We start from the raw sequence: 21,173 nt of genomic DNA, 5'->3' as shown, positions 1-21,173 counted from the left end.
TTGTTGATTGTCTGAGGATCTGGATTATGAATAATTAGAGCAATAAGGGAAGATTTAGACACTAGCCCAGCTTTGTTCTTTTGGAATCCCATACATTCAATGTGTAATTTAGTAGAGGGTAATTATATGGTAAACTGTGATAATTCCATGGGGATAGCCATGGTAGAGCTTTTAAGGGTTTTGATACATGATAACATGTATGTGATTTATATGTGAACTCTACTAATGAGTTGATCATTTTCTAAACAAAAATTTGAGTTTCTATAAAGAAATTACATTAAGTTATGATACCCTAGTGGCTCCAACATGTCTGTGCATACCACCAAAAGAACTTGGCAGAGCAATCAGGGAGAAAATAATCCCATCATCCAGACTCCAATACACTTTCCCCTACCTACATGGCAACAATATGGATTTACTGGTAGGCTGGGTCAATAGGGGCATAAAAGAAGCCACCAGGATAAATTTGGTAGACAGTCTTCATAGAGAGAGGAAAGAATTTCCGCACATCAAATCTACAGATTCAGTTACTCTTCAGTTACCCATCATTTATTTCTGAATTTTCTATTTACTTGGGACTTTGCAGATGACGTATTATTACGTGTCTTCTATAGACACATTTGTTGTTTGTTGTTAGATTTCAAAAATGCAACCTGAATCTCTCTCCTGTATTCTGGCAAACCTCTGTTAGGTCATTTTCATGAGAATGTATACTTGTCTCTCATCTGTGTTCTAGCAAGGAGAAGGAGGAGCCCCACCCTTGTGATCTAACAGGAAGGAAGTGCTGCACAGGAAATGCTGGGAAAAAGAAGCAGCAGAGGGAAAGCAATGTTCTGCAAGGTTCCGTATTCTACTCTGTGAAATCAATAGGGAACCCCAGTGACAGAAAATGGCACTATATTTAGGGTGAAGAAGAAAAGGGGGTCCTTGTGAGGGCTCTGAACAGTGGTTCTGTGACATGTTACTGGGCCTACAGCAAATTGATTTTAGGGCCCCAACATATCCAAAGATTGTCCTGTTTTTTTGAAATTGCTCATTAATTAGGGCCTCATGGGGGCCCTATACATCCTGGGCCTCCCACAGCTGCAGGGTCTGCTTCCTCTATAGTTACACCCCTGGCTCTGAAGAGGAAAATGTGCTCTTCTCAAGGCACAGCAGAAAGCCAAAGGGAGTTTTTCTCAGGAATCTAAAGAAATGGTCCTCAGTAGCTCATAGATCACCATCTGCATTATTCTGGGACGTTGCTCCTGGTCAGCAGGCTGTATGTATCACAGTTGTTTACAAGTACAACCTGTCTTCCTTTTAAAAGTCAATCTTTCTTCTGTATTGTATGACTTCGGTTTAGGGAGGAGTATTACAGTCCAGTCTGACCTGACCCTGGGTGGAAGCATGTCAAATTATAGTGTACCTGCTGTCCCCTGTAGCGGAGACACAGGACTCCTGTAGCACCACAAGGAAGAAAATCTTTTTGAGACCCAGTTTGACTGACTAAACCCCCAAATCATGGTTTATAGGATTGCTATAATGTTATTCACCCTTACTAGGGTTATGGTTCTTTTAAGAAAACAGACAAATAATTAACACCAATACGTTTATATTAAAATGAATTTACTGAATGATAAATGAATGGATTGTTACAACTAAATGATTAAAGAAAAAATATTTACATTATTTACCATTACTGATTAATTCATAGTCACCAACAAACACAGTGAAAGAAAACATGGTGGTCAACTTCTCTCTCTTAATCAGGACCTCTGGATCATCTGTTGGCTCAGTCTTTCACCTTCACTCCAGTCTTTCCAGCTCCTGCTGTACTCACACGCAAAAGCCCTACTACTGTCCAGTGCTTTCTTTTATACAGGTTTTCGGTAACTGCCCCAAAACTCCAAATAATAGGTTAAAACTTGTTAGATGGGGGATGCTAAAAAAGACACCCACCTAGCCTTTTGTGTACATCTTGCTGAGAGGTTTTCAAGTAAAAAGTAATGAGGTTGTTGCTGTAGCACCCAAACTATTGAAATATCAGTTTTAGTAAGATTGATCCATTTATTTTTTGGTATGCTTGGCACAGAAATGTGATCTTCATATATTAAGGGGGGGGGCACATATTAGAATTTTTCCTGCTATGAAAGAAAGTTTCAAAGGCATAAATGTGAAGTTAGCAATACAATTCAATTCAATTTAATTAAATTTAAAAAATATTTAAATTTAAGTGCTTTATGTCTTTCATCGATATGTGAGATTGAATTTTTCCTGTATAGTCTTTTCATAGATGGTGGACTTTATTTTATGTTATACATGTTTTCTAAGCTGCTGAGAGCTTGTCTTTGAGTTATTTTCAGCCATTCCTGTGGGATTTCTGCTGGATTTGTTTGAAAAAGATTTGCAAAATCATAATTGAAACGTGCAAGCACAAATTTCCAATAAAGCGAAGATGTTGAGTTTATCTCTGGTTGTATGACCCACTGTGGATAGACAGATCGATAATCTCTATATGGATGCCATTTTCCTTCTGTGTCTGGATTTCTAAATGCGCCATTAGATATGATAGCAGTTGAACATGTTGTTGAACAAAGACCATTGTCATCTGAAAATCTGTATTCGGCTAAACCCTTGGGCCGATGAGCGGATGCAAAGTGTACCTGATGGTCATCTCCTTTGGCTTCACAAGGAACATTACAAAATGGGCACTTTTTCCCACATCCCAACACCTTTTTGAGCAACTCATCTTGAGGTTTTAGCAACAGACAGGCAAGTATAGATTCAATTCCTAAATGTTTCATTTCTGATCTGATTTTTTCTTGACATTTCCCGAGATAAAAGTCAATATCAGTTGAGATTTGGGGAATATTTGCTGTGTTTTGGAAAATTATTACTTTCATTGCATTGTCAGAAATCACCAAGTGTTTACATAACATTTTTCGAAATAGTTCAAAAAATTCTGAAACATTCTGACTCTTTTGGACATTTTTGTCAGTGAGAGCAGATTGGATTTTTTTAGTAACAGAAGAAATAATCTTTGTTATCAATACATCCAGGCCTGAAGTCTTTGTATATTTCATCACAATGTATTTTGAAATCCATCTTTTCACATAAATCTCATAGTTTGTGATGTATTCTGCATAATTTTCAAATTTGTTAATTTCAAGCAGTTCTTTCAGAATCTTAAAGTACAAATTGTTCCGACTGTTGAATTTGACGTACAAGGAATCTTTCAGAATGTCATCAATTATTTCTTTGCCAAGATTCTTGTAAATGTGGTCAGTAATTGCAGGTGTCAAACACTGATCACAGAAATCTTTAGTTCGAGCATTGGATTCATCTTTCTCTTTTAGTTTGTTTTTCAATATATCAAAATACTGTGGTTTTAATCTATTTATGAGAAGCCTGGGATCATTTTTCAAGCCAAAGTCATCATGCATCTTCTGAAACTGAGGAGCTGCAGCCCCTAAAATGTGTAACTTTAGATTAACCTCAAACATAGCAGTGGGCTGAAGTTTTCTCACTTCTTCTCGGTTCAGTTTTTGATTAATTATGTTCAGCAGCTCCTGACAGTATATCTCATTGTAATCTTCTCCTGTTCTAATTTTGTCTGTGACGTAGTTCTGGCACATAGATTCTAAGAATGTTGCAATATTTCTTAGTTTTTTATAGCAGTCGCTTGTAAAAAATTCTTTAACTTTTTTTGATGTCCACAAAGGAATATTGATATAGCTTTTATCCATCTTAAAAAAATGCTGTCCATAATGCTTTAGAGATGTTACATTATGCAGTATTTCCATCACAAGACTTCCTCTATTTGTCATTTCTTTTTTAAATTGATCAAGCATTTCACTATCAATTCTGTGTTTTTTTAACCGACCGACCTGCAGCTCTTGCAAAATTGTATCCCACATCAAGTCAAATTCCTTTCTAAGTTCTGTGTCACTCATATCACATGATTTTGCTCTATGATTTTTCAAATGTATATTCACTTTTTCTTCAATTAATTTAAGGCAACTGTCTTGCACATTCTTTATTTCATGTTTCCCACTCTGGATTTTCACTATTTCCTGGCATTTACTTGAAATAATGACTTCCATGTTATGGCGCAAACATTTGACACAGCTCATGAAATCAGCTCGGTATCTCTCAGCAACATATATTTTGCTAATGCTTCTGTCAATGAATAATTTTAGCTGCTCTTTCATATAGGCCTCTTCTCTGTCCAATAATTCAGTTCCATTCTGTAGTAATTCCGTTGTTACAAATGTTAGTTTATTTTGAGGTTGGTTTTTGATATGATTTTCTTGCTCTGTTAGCCATGTATAAACCTGACTACGGAAATTCCATTCCAACTCTGAGTATTTAGTAGATAATTGTTCATAAGCCTCGGCAACAAGGGTGTTTCTAAAACTGAATATAAATGTCTCATATTTCACAGCTTTCCACAAACTGTTCATCCATTCTGTAAAAGAATCAATGTTTTGGGGACCAGAGTTCTGGCTTTTTTTTATGAATTCAATCAAGTGTTTCTTCAGTTTTAAAATGTTTTCACTATACCCAGAGTTAATTGGGGCCATTGGTGGGACACCATGCCAAAGCCCAGGAATGTACCAACTGTGTTTGTCAGGATGATAATTCATAATATCACAGAAATCCACAGGGACTTCAATTTTCTCCATTTTTGCTGCAACTTTTGTCATGTCATTTAGTTCATTCAAAAGTTTGTTCCTATTTATTCTGTTATTCAAATAAGCAGAAACATCACTCACATTCTGATGAACAAGGAAGCAGTTGCGTTTCCTTCCAACTTCTTTCATTCTAAGAAACGCATGGACTACTATCTGCAAAATATCTTTCATTTCAGTGGCATTTTCCATGGACATGTTTACTAAGGTGATATCACTCAACCCAACTACTAGAGTTGCCAGCTCATTGTCATGTTCATAACTGCCCTCAAGGGAAGCCAGTTCAGGAGCCTTCAAACCTTCAGTGTCAATCACTAGAATAAAGTCACAACCCAGTTCCTTTTGGAAATTTTTTTTCACTTCAATCAGTGACATAAACGCCCCTCGTGTGCAACGCCCACTGGCCACAGGGAACTGCAACCCAAACATGGTGTTCAGAAGAGTGGATTTCCCTGTGCTCTGCATTCCCAGCACAGTGATAACTCTCATTCTGCATCTTCCCTCTATCTTCTTGTTTAGCTCTTTTAAAACATCTGTTATCCATTTTAGAGGGATGTTGGAGGCATCTCCATCCATTAGTTCTAATGGGAAGCCATCCAACAAGAGATCAGCTGCCACTGCTGGGAGTTTAGTGAACTGCTTTTGGTTTGCTTGTATTTGATTTTCATCCACCATGCAACATTCTGCTTCATAAAACTGCCCCAGCTCACGCAGAAAGTGATCAACTCCTAAAGAGCTGTCAGATATTTTATGTTGTAATTGATTCAATTCAGGTTGATTCTTTGACAGTTCGCTGTATTTCTCTTTGTATTCTGCCTGACTATTTCTTGTTATTTCCTCCAAATAGAATTTCATCCATCTGATAAAATAACCTCTTTCCACTGTGGACAATGTCATCAAACTATTCATATAGCTCCTTATGCTACGAGGTAGCTCACATTGGTATTGTGTCCTGTGTATATCAAAACATTTTCTCACCAGTTCCCTTTTATAAATACTAATGTTAGTGTCTCCTTGGTACTTCATTCTACACAACTCTTTTTCCATTTTGGATAATTCTGTCCATAGATCCCCCTGAAGTGGCATTGATTTTTTCTTAAACTCTGACACATTTTTTATTTCACTTGTGATTGAAATTGCTTGTGTTTTGGCTTTCTGACATTCTAGAGAATTCTCATCTACTTGGATGCCATGTTTAGAGGCTGTAGCAGCCAGGTCCTGGAGGCATACTTGGGTCTCAAAACGTTGAATGGCTATTTGTTGTATTTGTCTAACTAGTTCTTTGGAGTTTCTAATATTGGTCTTTAAAAAGTGAACTTTAGGTTGTTCAGACATCTTTTTCACTATGTCTATTGTTTTCTGATTTGGTTGTTTATAACTGCTTATGTCAATAATAAAATAGTAATGTGTTTTGGCATCTTTGCATGACAAAAGTAATTCATATTCCTTTTCAGATAAATCTTCGGTAAATATAAACACTCCTGATGAAACATTTGTTAGAAATGCAAATTGTCTCCAGTTGGACTTCAAGTCTCCTCGCAAATTGGTGACTGCCACAGGTTCTTGGAATATTTCAGATTTATTTATACTTCCAGGAAAGAACCAAGAAATTTCCACTAATCCATCGGCAATTCTTTTTTCTCCATTTCCACAGTCCATATCATGATTCACAAAAATGTCATAATATGCCTGAGACTGGCAAAGCAGTTGATTAAGGATTTTGGACTTTGATAAGTTGCACTCCCCCAGCCTGACAAAAGAAAATGTTGGCATACGTACATTCACAATATTGTTTTCAATAAAGCCTCTATTTTCAGCTAACGAGTGAGGCCTCCATCTTTTTACAATACCTCTCAGTGCCCACAGCAAGAAGGTACATTCAGTGCCATCACCAGGTGGAAGAATTAGAGGGACAGCAAATTGGCATAAGGACATTTTAGATACGAGTTCTTGTTGCAAAAAGTTATCTGAACAATGAAAAACAGCGCATATAACATCAAGTGGATGGACAGCATTTTCTAAATTAGAATCCATGACTTCAGATTTATTGAATATTAAATCCCATTCATCTGTCTTGCAAGGTGATGGCTGGTTTAATGTTGTGCTTCTTGCACCACCATCAAAGGCCAAAACTTTTTGCAAAAAGTACTGGGGGATGTCTTCAACAGCCCTAATCTCAATATTCTTTACAGATTCATTTCCAATACTTAGCACATCCTTAAGTGACAGTTTGGACTTCCTGCAATGTTGCATCTTCAGTTGTGATAATATGTCTGCAAATGCTTTTCTTCCACCTGCTGAGAACAATATATAGATATAAATCAATATACAGTATTATACCCTTCGGTAATCAATAACATCACACAAGTAGCTAATTAATGTATAACTAACTTGATATTGCTTACTGTGTAGATGTAAAGATAATTATGAAGTTTCTCCATTCCTAACACTGTCTCCTGGGATTGAAATACACTCAATGTCTCCCATTTAACTTGATAAAAAAAGTCTTCTATATAGCAATGTTAAAGGATAACTAAACCTTAAAAATAAGTGAATGTAAAATTTAGAACAGTACTATTCTAAGAAACTTTGCAATTCACATTCATTATTTATTTTGTTTTTATTCCAATATACATGTACTGTTAATAAGAATGAATTTTGTTCCAACAGCACCACCTGCTGGTCATTTTTTGACCAGTCTGAACACCAAGTAGTCAAGGAAGTTGTCAGGAGAAAGTAAGAGGATGCTCTGTTGTTCTTCTGCTTAAGAAAGATGTTAGAAAGGTTTCTAATCTGTTTTTCCTAAGCAGAAGAACAACAGAGCAGCCTCTTTCTTTCTCATTTACTTTCTCCTTACCTTCCTTGACTACTTGGTGGTCAGACTGGTGGGAAATTGACCAGCAGGTGGCACTGTTGGAACAAAATTATTTCATATTAACAGTACATGTATCTTTTAATATCTTGGAATAAATAATAAAGTAATAATGAATGTAAATGACAAAGGTGTTTAGAATAGCCCCCTCATCAATTTTACATTCACTTATTTTGAAGGTTTACTTATCCTTTCATGCCGAGTTTATGTAGAAGTCGATGGCAAATTGTCCCATTGACTTTTTGAAGATATCCTGATCTGTGCAGGGTTTCATCAATAATCCAAAGATTTTGTGGTGTCAAATCCAAAAAAATGCAGGTTTTGGGAGTCAAATCAGAAAAAGTCACAGTTTTTGGTGACAAATCAAAAATAATCGCACAATTCAGATTTTTTAACGATTCTATTGAGTCTTTTCCCACACAAGAAATTTTCATGAAAATGTATTGATAAATATGGGGGGAAAGTCAGTGAGGATTTGGTTGGAGTGTTTTTTTAGAAAATAGTGAAAACATTTCTAATTTTGATAAATAACACCTTAAATGTGAAAATGAGGTTACTGTACTGTACTGACGAAGGGAGGGTTAATCCCCCCAAAACGTTGATGCACAGGTGGTCACTTTAAATAAAAGGGGTAAGCTTCCCACCTGCAACATTCATGGAGTTGTGCTATTTTCTGAAATCTTCTACATTGTACTATACAGCAGGGCAATGCAAAGTTGGTATATAAGTCAGACAATTCGACAACTCTACCCGACCTACAGATGTATCTCTGACAGACAATGTGTATATGTTATTCAGTTGAATGTTTACTGGCATGCAGGGGCATTTAGATAAAGCATTTACAGAACAATGTCCTGTGTCCAACAGACCTTATGGAAATTGAATTATTCTGATCGTGACCACTTACTTGTTTTAGCACTGTAAGCTTCCTCTTCATACATTGACGGATCCTGTACCAAAAATAAATGTTCAGGTGAACTGAAAGTGAAGGTTTAACACACAGGAAAGGTTAAACTTTCAAAATAATTTCTAATTTTCCTATATACCTGTGCCTTAAACTGTGAAATAACTGTATGATTTTGGCAAATTGGTTTAAGTTTGCATTCAAGATTGTGCTGTGAGTTGAGACAATTGCATAAAACATTTATGGGCAGATTTATTAAGGGTCGAATTGAAAATTTGAATTCTAATTTGAATTTTTTTTATTTTTTTTTATGGTCAAAACTGTCAAATGTGACTAGAGAATTATCCAAACTCGATTTGAGTTTTTTTAGAAATTTCAAATTAGATTTTGGAGATGTAACATACTCTGGTCCTTTAAGAATTCAAATTCAACCATTTGCAACCTAAAACCTGCTGAATTCCTGTACAAGTCAATGGGAGATGTCCGTGATCAATTTGGAAATGTTTGCAGCCTTCCTGACTTTCAAGCTTTTTTTTGGAGAAAAAACTCGAATTGCGTTTGGTCAAATTCAAAACGAATTTGAATCAAGTTTTCGGGTCGGTAAAATTCATACAACTTTTACATATTCAATTTTTTCAATAAATTACCCCCCAATCGAATTTTAAATAAAATCAGAGTTAATGTGAGATAAAAAAAAACTCTAAATGAATTCGAAATTTGACCCTTGATAAATCTGCCTCTAAATATTGAATCTACAAATCCACAATTAAAGAAGTCATCTTGCAAAGTCATAAATAAAATGACAAGCTAGTAGTCTCTTGATTCATATGCAGTTAGTGTGTAAGTTCATTTATAATCCCCCTGCAAACTTACTGATGATGTAGTTGGACAATGCCAACTCTTGAATTTGGAGAACTGGCTTGGTAGTGTGGGCTTTGGAGGAAGACACTGTTCATTAGTTCTCCTAACAGTCTGATCTGATTGAAGGACTTTTAAGAAAAAAAAATTAAATAATTAAGTTAATAGAAAAATGACTTTATTTCAGAACTGAACATTTATTTCTTACTTTGCAGAAAATTGGGGTTTTGAGCATAATATTCCACTTTAAGAACGCCCGAAGTTCACCCTCAAAATCAATGCTTATGTTGGCTTTGTATATCATAACTGGAGGGCTAAGGCATAAAAAACTTGTAGCAAGACAGCGCCTACCAGACAATGGCAGCTTTAGCAGTTATAGAATGTACAGTATATGATAGAGTAATATTTAAAGATTTTTTTAAAGAAATTTTATAAAAATAAAAACTGGGTAAATAGATAGGCTGTGCAAAATAAAAAATGTTTCTAATATAGTTAGTTAGGCAAAAAATTTAATTTATAAAGGCTGGAGTGACTGGATGTGTAACATAATAGCCAGATCAATTGCAAACTCACTGAACAGTTATGTCACTCCAGCCTTTATACATTACATTTTTGCCTAACTAACTATATTAGAAATATTTTTTATTATGCACAGTCTATCTATTTACCCATTTTTTTTTACATTGAACTGTTTAAGCAACATGAATATAAATATACGTTCACATTTTTATTTAGGGTCAATCACAACAGAGAATGTATAGGGACCAGTAAACATGTTTTGGCTTTTTAACTTACTTCTTTCTTGCTTTTCATTTTTTAAGTAACTTTTGAACGTAAATATGAGCAGAGTGTTGTGTCGAAACAATTGATATTAATGATAAGAAATAAAAAATATACATATAATGTTATCGCATCTAGCCCATATTTCCAGTGTACTATATGATTCATTTTACTACTTGTTCCAAGGACATACTCTTCATACCTTTACAAAACCTTTTGAATGCTCTTTGCTCTGTTAAAAAATAAGCTGAATGTAAAATTTTAAGCACTTTTGTCATTTACATTCATTGTTTATTTATTTGTAATCCAATATATTAAGGGATACATGTACTGTTAATATGAATGAATTTTGTTCCAACAGCGCCACCTGCTGGTCAGTTTCCCACCAGTCTGACCACCAAATAGTCAAGAAAGTTGTCAGGAGAAAGGAAGAGGCTGCTCTGATGTTTTTCTGCTTAGGAAAAAAAATTGAAATATTTCTCAACTCTTTCCAAAGCAGAAGAACATCAGAGCAGCCTGTTTCTTTTTTTCATGACAACTTTTTTCCTCCTTTTCTTTTTCTCCAAAATTCATTCATATTAACAGCACATGTATCCTTTGATATCTTGGAATAAAAAATAAATAAATAATGAATGTAAATGACAAAAGTGCTTAGAATAGCCCCCTCATCAATTTTACATTTACTTATTTTAAAGTTCTGCTTATACTTTAAATGTGTTTTGAATGTGAAGATAAGGATACTTTACAGTAGGACATTGCTGAGATGGTATATAAGTCAGACTCTTCTACAAGAGATGTGTCTCTGACAGATATGTTATATACTGTATACTATATTATGCAGCAAGTGAATGTTAAGCAGTAGCTGGCAAGCAAGGGCATTTAGATAGAATATATACAATGTGTCCAGTCGGCCTAGGGATGGATATCACTTACTTGTTTTAGCACTGGAAGCTTTCTCTTCATACATTGATGGTTCCTGTACCAAAAATAAAATTTCAGGTAAACTGAAAGTGAAGCTTTTCCCACACACAGTAGTTTCAAATTTCAAAACAATTTATTACCTGTATAATATGTATACAGTATATTAAATACATGACATGCAGCCTTGTCTCTCTCCTGACTACAAGCTGTTTCCTCTAGTCGTTTGTATGCTTTGAGGCATTTATTGTACAATTACAGAAGAACTTTATAAATAATCTTGCAAAGTCAATCAAATTGTTTTTTACTTGTACCTGACTTATTAAAGGTAGTCTCTTGGTGCATATGCAGTTAGTGTGTGAGGTGATTTAAAATCCCAGAAAAACATTTTAACTTTAACTATAGATATAACTATAGAGATCAATCTGATGCTGGCATTGATATTTCAGACTACACAGACCAGAAAATTCTAACTCCGTCAGTGGACTTTAATGAAGTCTAAGCAAGGCTAAGCTTTCCAAAGTAAAACTCAATATATGATATAAAGTAACGTATCCTTGTGTGCCATTGGCTGCTAGAATTGGCTAAATGTTGCTTGCGTTATTGTGTAACCCTATTTGTAAAGCCTAGACTGCAGTTAAAATTTACTTTTGGAATGATACAGATATTTTGAGATTGAAACTTTCAGTTGGCTGATTTTCTTTTTATTGTAGTTTCTGAATCACTTCCTTTCCTGTTGTGCCCTTTTAAGCCTAACATTTCAATTGTGGTGCACTAAATCCACAACTTTTGAATTAATATATACACATGTTTATATCTTAAATCAATGTTGAACATGCTTACATTCTCCCCTGTTCCCAAATGATATTATAGCTCTGCAAACTTACCGATGATGTAGGTGGACAATTCCAGTTCTTATATTTGGATTCCTGGCTTGGTAGCGTGGGCTTTGGAGGAAGAAGCTGTTTGTTAGTTCTCCTAAAATTCTGAAAGTCTTGAAATACAAAATGTAAATAATTAAGTTCATAGAGAAAAGACTTTTGTTCAGAACTGAATATGTATTTCTTACTGTACAGTAAATTGGCTATTTTGATCACCATAGTCCGTTTTGAGAAAGCCCCAATTTCACCCTCAACATGAACATCAAATGAGGTTATGTTGGCTTTGTATAACACAATGTTCATATTTAATTCTGGGAAATTAGTGCATGAAGATATAGTGCATGTTAATTGCAACAGAGAATTTACAGAGACCAGTAAAGGTGTCTTTTAATCTTACTTCTTTCTTGCTTTTCCTTAAATATGAGCAGAGTATTATGTAGAAACACTATTTGTAATTTATATTAATCATGAAAAAATTAAATACAAATATTCTGATCACATTTAGTACACATTGCCAATGTACAGTATGATGAATGTGGCTTTTGCAAAGATGGTATATAAGTCAAACACTTGTACAAGGAAATTTTAAGCAATACTACCCTACTTACAGATTCAATTGAAGGTTAAGCAGTTGCTGGCACACAATGACACTTGGATGGAGCATTTGTGTCCAATAAGCCTTAAGGAATCAAATTATTCTTATGGTGATCACTTACTTGTTTCAACACTGGAAGCTTTCTCTTTGTGCATTGGTGGTTCCTGTAACAAAAAAATGTTCAGATAAACTGAAAGTGAAGGCTTTCCCCACACAGAAGGTTCACATTTTTTAAAATAATTTATGACCTGTATAATACACATACAGTATACTAAAGCTACTTGTTATGTCAAGCATGCTATAAATGCTTTTAACTACTGTTCCCAGCCTTCTCTCTCCTGACTCCAAGCTATTTCCTCTAGTCTTTCTCTGTTCCTGCCACTTAAAATGTAAAATAAGTGTATGCTTTTGGGCAAATTGGTTTAAGTTTAAATTCAATATTGTGCAGTGATTTGAGAAAATTGTGTCAAAACATTAAGGGTGTTATTTACTAAAATTAAAAAAAATTGAAATTTTGAAACAGAAATAAACTCACATACATGAATGTGGCTTATTTAGTAATAATTCGACTTGAAAAATTTAAATTGAGAAAAAAATTTGAATCGTGCAACTTTTCGAGTTTGATGAGTGAAAACTCAAATTAAAGCCCCAAAAACGTAAATTTGATGATTGAAAACTCCAAAATTCACAGAGTTAAAACCACCTTCAAATGGTTAACGGGACCTCTGCCATTGACTTTTTTACATTAATTTGATTTCTTGTAGCAAGAGTACTTTTTAATTTGAGTTTTTGCAGTTCCGGAGCTTAAGTTTTTTTTAACTCGAAAGTTCTAATTTTTCTTTTTTATTCCTATATTCAAATAAAATTTTGATAAATCTGCCCCTAAATATTTACTCTAAAATTATAGAACAATTGTATAAATCATCTTGCAATGTCAATAAAATTGTTTTTTTGACTTGTACCTGAGTTAGTGTGTAAGCTCATTGAAAATCATTTTAACTTTAAACTATAGATATAATTATAGAGATCAATCTGATGCTGATATTGATGTTTTAGAATACACAGACCAGCAAATGCTAACTCCATGGGTGGACTATAATGACGTCTAAGCAAGGCTAAGCTTTCCAAACTAAAACTCAATATATGCCATAAAATAACTTCAAATAACTTATCTTTGTGTACCATTGGTTGCTAAAATTGGCTAAATGTTGCTTGTGTTAGTGTGCAACCCTATCTGCAAAGCTTAGATTGTAGTAAGAATTGACTTTTAAAATGATACTGTCGGGATCCATAGGGTTATGTTCCCCTATGGTGTTAAATCCCACATGGTTGGAAATCCCCTAGTGTTGCCCGCTAAGTTGGACCTAAATTGGATAAGGGAGGGGAGGGAGTCCTTTGTCCTTGCCCAGTGTGCCTTGACAGATTCTAGATTGAGCCTTTTCTTCAAATAGTGCTCAGTGCCAGTCTACTTTCACTTACACTGAATCAGTGTTGCACATGCTTAAATTTTCCCCTGCTCATAAATCATATTATAGCTCTGCAAACTTACTAATGATGTAGGTGGATAATTCCTGCTTTTGAATTTGGAGACCTGGCTTGGAGGTGTGGCTGTCGAAGGAAGACACCATTCATTAGTTATCCTAGTTCTACTGGTCTGATCAGACTGAAGGGCTTGTAAAAAATAAAAATAAAAAATAATTAAGCTCAGATAGAAATTACTTTATTTCATGTATTTCTTACTACACAGTTAATGGGGTATTTTGATCTATATACTATAGTCTACTCCAAGAAAGACCCAAGTTCAACCTCAGCATCAATTCTTACATCAAATCCTGAAACATTGGCACTGCTAGTCCTGCACCATCCAATTCCATCTTAACAGAATCTGGTGCTCTGTACGCAATGCAAAGCTTAGCAACAGTTATTACACCTTTGTACATCATGGTTCTCTTACGGTATATTGAGGTTGTGCCTTGTGGGGCCCAGTGATTTTTTTCGGATTTTTCCTTTTGCCTGAAAACTCAGAAAATCATCACAAAGTAATTGGGACTTCTCTCATTGCCTCATTTGCAACCTCGACAGGTCTGAGATGCCAGTGTTGGCATTAGCCAGGACTCGAACTCTGGTTTACACTGTCCAGGACTCTTGGACTTACTGAGTGAGCTATTGGAGGCTCTTGGGGCTGGTCCTGACCTTGTCATTGTTGGTCATTGTTGTTCCTGTATATCTGCCTGTTCCCAGTTTGTCTCCTACCTGTTCTCCACCCACCTTGTTTCCCTCATGTGTTTTCTATTCCCCCTCTTCTGCCCTTTATAAACCCCACCCTGAGTCATTGAATGTATTTTGCTTGTTCCTGGATGACCTGCATTCCTTGTTCCTGTATTCCTGAAATCCTTGTTCCAGTGTTCTTGTTCCAGCATTCTTTGCCCTTCTGATTTCCTTTAAATGACTTTGGCTAGATCTTGTATTTGATTTTTGCCTGTTCCTGTTTTCTTCTGTTACCATTAAACCTGCAAAATCACTATGTCCTCTCCAATTGTTTATGGCTATCCCACTGGGCTTCCACCATACCCACTTCCAAGTGTGAGACTAACTCCAGTTACAGTGGCTCCCTGGTGTGAGTGTTACAGACAGATTTTCCAATTCAGACTTTTCCATCCTCTGGGTTTAATAAATTCTGAAAATTTTGTGATTTTTTAAAAGTCAGATTTTATAAAAAAAAAAATCACAAATTTTTCTGACTTTTTTTGCATTTGGAGTTTAGTAAATAACCCCATAAGTGTTCATAAGCAATATCTAGTTGCAATCATTAAACAATACTCACTGTGAAAACTTTCAGTGGCAACATCTTCATGATGCTTTATGAATGATGGATTTAAAAGCTTCTGTCAAAAAAATGAGAGATCTGAATTAATTGATTTTTATTTTACCTCCTATCTTAGTCTGTGAGTTTGTGACTCCCCCAGATATAGGTTTGGTACTCAATATATAAAATAGTTCTGTCACTGGCCAGAATGCCAGCCTGTATTACCAAGCTGGTATCTTTTTGTAATGTAGGGAACTATAGTAGTACTATATGTATAAACTATAGTAGTACTTATCTGTTATCTACTGTGTATCCTGTACTTGAATGGCTGCCACTATGACTACACAGCAGATTGTTTATATATAATATAGAAGTACGTATCTGTTATCTACTGTGTATCATGTGCTTGAATGGCTGCCCCCATGGCTGCACAGCAGCTTATTAATATAAACTATAGTAGTCTTTCTGAAGCAAACACACCAGTTTTACTAGTGCAGGGAAACATGCCATTATATATTGTCATTCCTTTAAAATAGATACATTTTTTGGCTGTTCTTTTAAACATGAAATTGTCATTGCATCGGCTCTTGGAGGTAGGGCCCTGTGATCATAGCTTTACTCTGTAGCTCTTGTTTATTAAATCATACCCCTGTTTGTTGTAAATTAATTTAAAGCATGCTGGCTTGGCTTATAAAGTGAGCAAAACCAGAAAGAGAGATACCGGATATGGCTTATTACAGCAGTGCGTGTGGCTTATGTGTGGGACCTGATTTTATGTGTGCCACGCTACACTCACATAGAATCCCTTCACATTTTTCATCCCAAATTAAACACTGGCCTATATATATATATATATATATATATATATATATATATATATATATATATATATATATATATATATATATATATGTTCAGATGGTACCTGCACTCAAACTCCAACTTCTGTTTGCAGGTGCTGGGTCAAATTCAAATGTATAATTCTTATAGATGGACCCGCACTCCAAATTCATGTGAAAAAAAGGCTTTTATTTGTTCATCAATTCATCACTCGTGCATCTAACGTTTCGACCCACTGCGGGGCATTGTATATATATATAATTTATATATATATATATATATATATATATATATATATATATATATATATATATATATATATATATATATATATATATATATAAATTCAAGCAAAATCAAAAGGATATAGCACATGGCTGTAGTTGTTCTTGTATACATTGAGATGTGACACAGTCAAAACAGGTAAAACTATGGGCAGAGGCAAATATTTAATGATCTTAAAGATATACCTTATAAAGAACTACTGGCAAATCTGCCTGCTACAATTCTCATTTGTGTCTTTCAAGCTATTTGTGTTCTAAGACCCATTCTGAAGTTTAGCTATAGATAAGTACCTCACTAATGGGCACACAATTTTAATGCAATTCTCACTCCAACTGGCCTTCACATTGGTTTTCTTCTTGTTCAGAAATAATTTCTAGTAGTTATCCTAGAAACCCAAGAATGAAATAAACATGCATACTTTAACCATAACTGTCCATTCGGGGTAAATAAGGGGCAGTAATATGCTTTGGCAACAACAACAATGTTAGAAGATAGAATTGTGTGAATTAAAACATAATGAACATATGCATATGGAGACTATTTACTCCTCGCTCAAGTGTTCAACCCAAAACTCACGCTAAATGGTCTTCTTCAGAAAGAAAGAATTTTAATTTGTTCTTCTAGAAACCCAAGAGTATTATAAAGATGCCCCCATAAACCATACAGTAACTGCCCATTTGAGGCCCCTAAGGGGCAGTCCTATGTTTGGGAGCAAAACAATGCTCAATGCTTGAAGATAGGAATTATTTGAGTGAAAGCCTGAAAATAATGAACATCTGCACACTGTACTAGAGTATGTACTCCTCTCCAAAAGTACTGCCCTGGTGCTACCAAAAGACAAGAGCAGTCTAAGATAATAGATTGAGGAACCCATGGGTACTTGATCCGGGAATTGAATACTGTCTTAATGTAATGCACTTCCCAAGTTGGGGTTTAACTCAATCAATATATTTTTATATTATTATATTATATTATTATTATATTATATTATTATTATTATATATTATTTAAGTACCATGGGGTGCTCCATGTATTACTGTATTAAACAGTGAGATAACTTTTTTCTGAATTAAATTGCATCTCAAATTGAATCTCAACCATCAGTTTTCACATAAAAAAACATTTTGTCCCCGTTGTGTGATATTTCTGTTGAATAGTTTTAGTGGTGTATAGAAATCTAGACTTACTAGAGATGTGGGTAATGTTCCAATCTTTACTGTGGTTGATGCATGTGGTACAGGAGGCGACTTTTGCCCTAAAGTCCTTATTTTTAGATCAGATTGGGGGTCTTGCAAGGAAAATAAATGAAATAATTAGAATATGAATAAAATATCAATATAAAGATACCAGAAATCTGGCTTGAATTATAGTCACATAGTCTTACCAGAATTTTTTTTGTAATGCTTTCAAAAGGCCAATTCTGGAATGTTGCTCAGAGCTTAATTTCTATGAAAGCCACTTACACTTACAGATATGATTATTTGCATCAAATCAGTACATCACATAAATGTAACCAAATCTTCATTTTTTTTATAACAACACCTGAGATAGGGAACTCACTTCTGGGAACATCCACAGGCTGCTGAGATCTTGCCTCTAAACAGGATTGCTGTAAGTAACAAGTATGAACATTTAATTACTCTATATATTGTATTCATTGTCACATAATGCTTCATTGTAGGCATCTGCAATCCTCCCAAAGACTGAGAAATAGATACAAACAAAATGTAGATAAATATTAAGTGAAATAACAAGAGGAGCATATCCTGTTCCTTTGGGAGGAGCTGGGACTGAGTGGAAGCAGTAAAGACCAATGTTCCACCTGTTCATTATAATGCATGAAACAGAGAAAACTCACATTGAGGTGACGGTTTCTGTTTTGAGTCTTCAATTTAATATTTTCTTGGCATTTTGAATGGGATGGAGACTCTCTTTCCAGATTTCTTCTATCATTTGGTTTGCAGATATTTCTTTGAGTGGCACCTGGTTTACTGGTCACGTTATTCATTTTTTCAATCATCTCCTTGACATAGTTAGCTCTCACTTCACAATCAATACCTATTTTGAAACAAATTAAAAAACACAGATTTTAATATCTACAAAAAGACAATGATGAAAAAGTCATCATTCGTCATCCTAGGTACAATGTTGTGTTACTTATGCTATGTATACTAGTTAACTAGGGAGTGTTGTAAAATGCATATCTGATATAGTGTCCCATAAGGATTAAGAGGAGGAAGGATCTTATGTAGACATGCCGTTTAATATATCTGTCAATGAGGTGGAAGTTATCCTTCTGTCTCTTTCAGACCGGCTGATAGCTACCTGTTAATTACTTCATATAATTATTTCATGTAAACAGCGAGTGGTGCTGGCCTGAAAATTATAGAGTGTGTAATCTACATATCCATTTTGTTCTCGAGATATATGGGAGCTCCCTCTGTTCTTTCTTTTTGCTCTGTGACCGATCTTTTCTCTGTTTCTTTTGCTTCCTTTCCTTATTTTTAATTTATTATTTTATTTCTTTTCTTTTTGCTGTATATGGAAGGATCTGACATACACCCTCTACATCAGATACTGCTCAAAAGTACTTCAAAAACTAAACTGACACCTTTAGAAATAGATTGTACAAAAATCCTCCTTTTATTGCACTTTTTTGTTTTGATCCTACCTCCCAAACTACTCAATTTCATTGTCTCCTATAATGGAGTATCATGTTGTCACTTACCTCTCACTGTTAGGTTTACTCAAGGCTCTGTCTTAGGCCTTTATTCTCTCTGTATACGTCCCCCTTGGCAAACTAACATGGTTTCCAGTACCACCGCTATGTTGTTTCAACCTAGAGCTCTTAAAGGAACAGTAACACCAAAAAATTTAAATGTTTTAACGTAATGAAAGTATCATGTAGTGTTGCCCTGCACTGGTAAAACTGATCTGTTTGCTTCAGAAACACTACTGTAGTTCATATAAACAAGCTGCTGTGTAGCAATGGCGGAAATTGAAAAACGGCTATATGGCACAGGTTAACAAATGGATAACAGATAACACCATTAGACAGACAGAGCTTATCTGCTATCTGTTGTGTATCTTGAGCTTTTTCTCCTTTGAATGGCTGCCCCCATTGCTACACAGCAGCTTATTTATATAAACAATAGTAGTGTTTCTAAAGCAAACACAGCAGTTTTACCAGTGCAGGGCAACACTGCATTATATTTTCATTACTTTAAAACACTTTTATTTTTTGACGTTACTGTTCCTTTAACGTGGATCTCTTCCCGCTTATCTGCTATTTCTGCTTGGATGTCCCAATAATACCTTAAATTATACAACTCACCCCATCTCCTCAGGCCTGGTGATTTAGGGATTATTCTTGATTCTGCCCTATATACAGTCACTTTAGTTAGAAAAATAAAGCAGGGACAAAAAAAGCGCCCATTGACTTTAATGCATTTCGACCAAAAAGTCACCTTAAGAAATGCATTTGGTGCAGATTTTTTTTTTTCATGAGCGTCAAATAATTGTTGCAAGGAAAAATATTTTTGATGTCCTTTGTTTTTAATGCATTTCACAAATATTTTGGGACAAATTCGCTCATCACTAACGATAACCAGAGGCTTTATAAGCATATAGACATGCATGCCCAGTACTAGAAGATACATAAGAATACAGGGTTGTGTTTTTTAGATTTCCCTTCTTTATTTGATTTTTAACATGTACAATCTGAACATGAACTACCTGAATAAAAGTTTAAAAGCGTATAAATCTAATTTAAAGCTGATAAGGCTGCATTGTAAATGATAACGTCACTGGAACATTGGAACTAACAAAAATATTATTGCTGTTTAATTATAAAATTAAAAAAAAACCTAACATCACAGAAATTAAAAATTTAAGAAGATACTCACTGTCAAAGATGAAAGGTTTAGGTCGGGCTTGTGCCTCTCCCTGAGAACAAAATTTTGCAGTGTTAAAACATTATGGCAAATTTTAGAAGCAGCCCCCCCCCAACCATCCAGAATGTCTGGCTCCCTGGTCTGTGTTAGTGACTGAAATATCCAAATACACACCACTTCAGTCTAATTTGGCTATGGTGCTGCTCAATAGGGATGTAGCGAACTGCCGATTTGGTGTTCGCGAACGCCGTTCGCGAACACCGGCAAAAAATGCGAACGTTCGCGGACAGTTCGCGAACTTCGAACACCCGCTAAAATCGTTCGAATCGAACGATCGAAGGATTTTAATCGTTCGAATCGAACGATCGAAGGATTTTAATCGTTCGATCGAAGGATTTTCATTCGAATCGAACGATCGAAGCCATTAGATCGAATGCTTTTCATTCAATCGAATGCTTACAATCGTTCGATTTTTAGCGGTCGAAGGAATTCGAATGGTCGAATGGTCGAACGACTTGTATTCGAATCGAACGCGAACTCAAAATGCGAACGTTCCCAAACGTTCGCGAACATTCGGCGGACGCGAACGGTCGAAGTTCGCGCGAACTAGTTCGCGGGCGAACAGTTCACTACATCCCTACTGCTCAATGAGCATGCCCAGATCAGCTACCAGTGACCATCTCTCAGATACTAATTACACAGGCAAATATAAAACTTCATTCAATAGCAGAATGGCGTAACAATAGAGAGTATAAAAAGGCAAGAAAGTTGCCCCATATCAGTGACCATAACATATCCTAGGAATTAGAGCATTTTTAAAATAACCTTATGAAAACCCAGAATTGTTTCATAGTTTTATTTTATTTGC

The 21,173-nt window shown here is 35.2% G+C and overlaps 1 protein-coding gene across 1 annotated transcript; it reads right to left on the bottom strand.

Annotated features, from left to right (window-relative positions):
* Positions 1-1,631: 1,631 nt before the first annotated feature.
* LOC121399000 (interferon-induced very large GTPase 1-like) lies at positions 1,632-20,351 on the bottom strand. Its single transcript, XM_041578737.1, has 12 exons — positions 20,318-20,351; positions 18,271-18,470; positions 17,973-18,021; positions 17,600-17,700; positions 15,306-15,366; positions 14,031-14,089; positions 12,603-12,645; positions 11,893-11,999; positions 11,021-11,063; positions 9,323-9,438; positions 8,453-8,495; positions 1,632-6,970 (listed from the first exon to the last, which is right to left on the bottom strand). The coding sequence occupies exons 2-12, from the start codon at positions 18,430-18,432 to the stop codon at positions 2,286-2,288; spliced, it is 5,469 nt and encodes a 1,822-aa protein (XP_041434671.1). The 5' UTR covers positions 18,433-18,470; positions 20,318-20,351; the 3' UTR covers positions 1,632-2,285.
* Between the last annotated feature and the right edge of the window lie 822 nt (positions 20,352-21,173).

The sequence above is a fragment of the Xenopus laevis genome, chromosome 9_10S (genome assembly GCF_017654675.1).
Source record: "Xenopus laevis strain J_2021 chromosome 9_10S, Xenopus_laevis_v10.1, whole genome shotgun sequence".
NCBI classification, from domain to species: Eukaryota; Metazoa; Chordata; class Amphibia; order Anura; family Pipidae; genus Xenopus; species Xenopus laevis.
The sequence above is the reverse complement of the archived record's forward strand: the minus strand, read 5'-3'. Positions and strand labels throughout refer to the sequence as shown.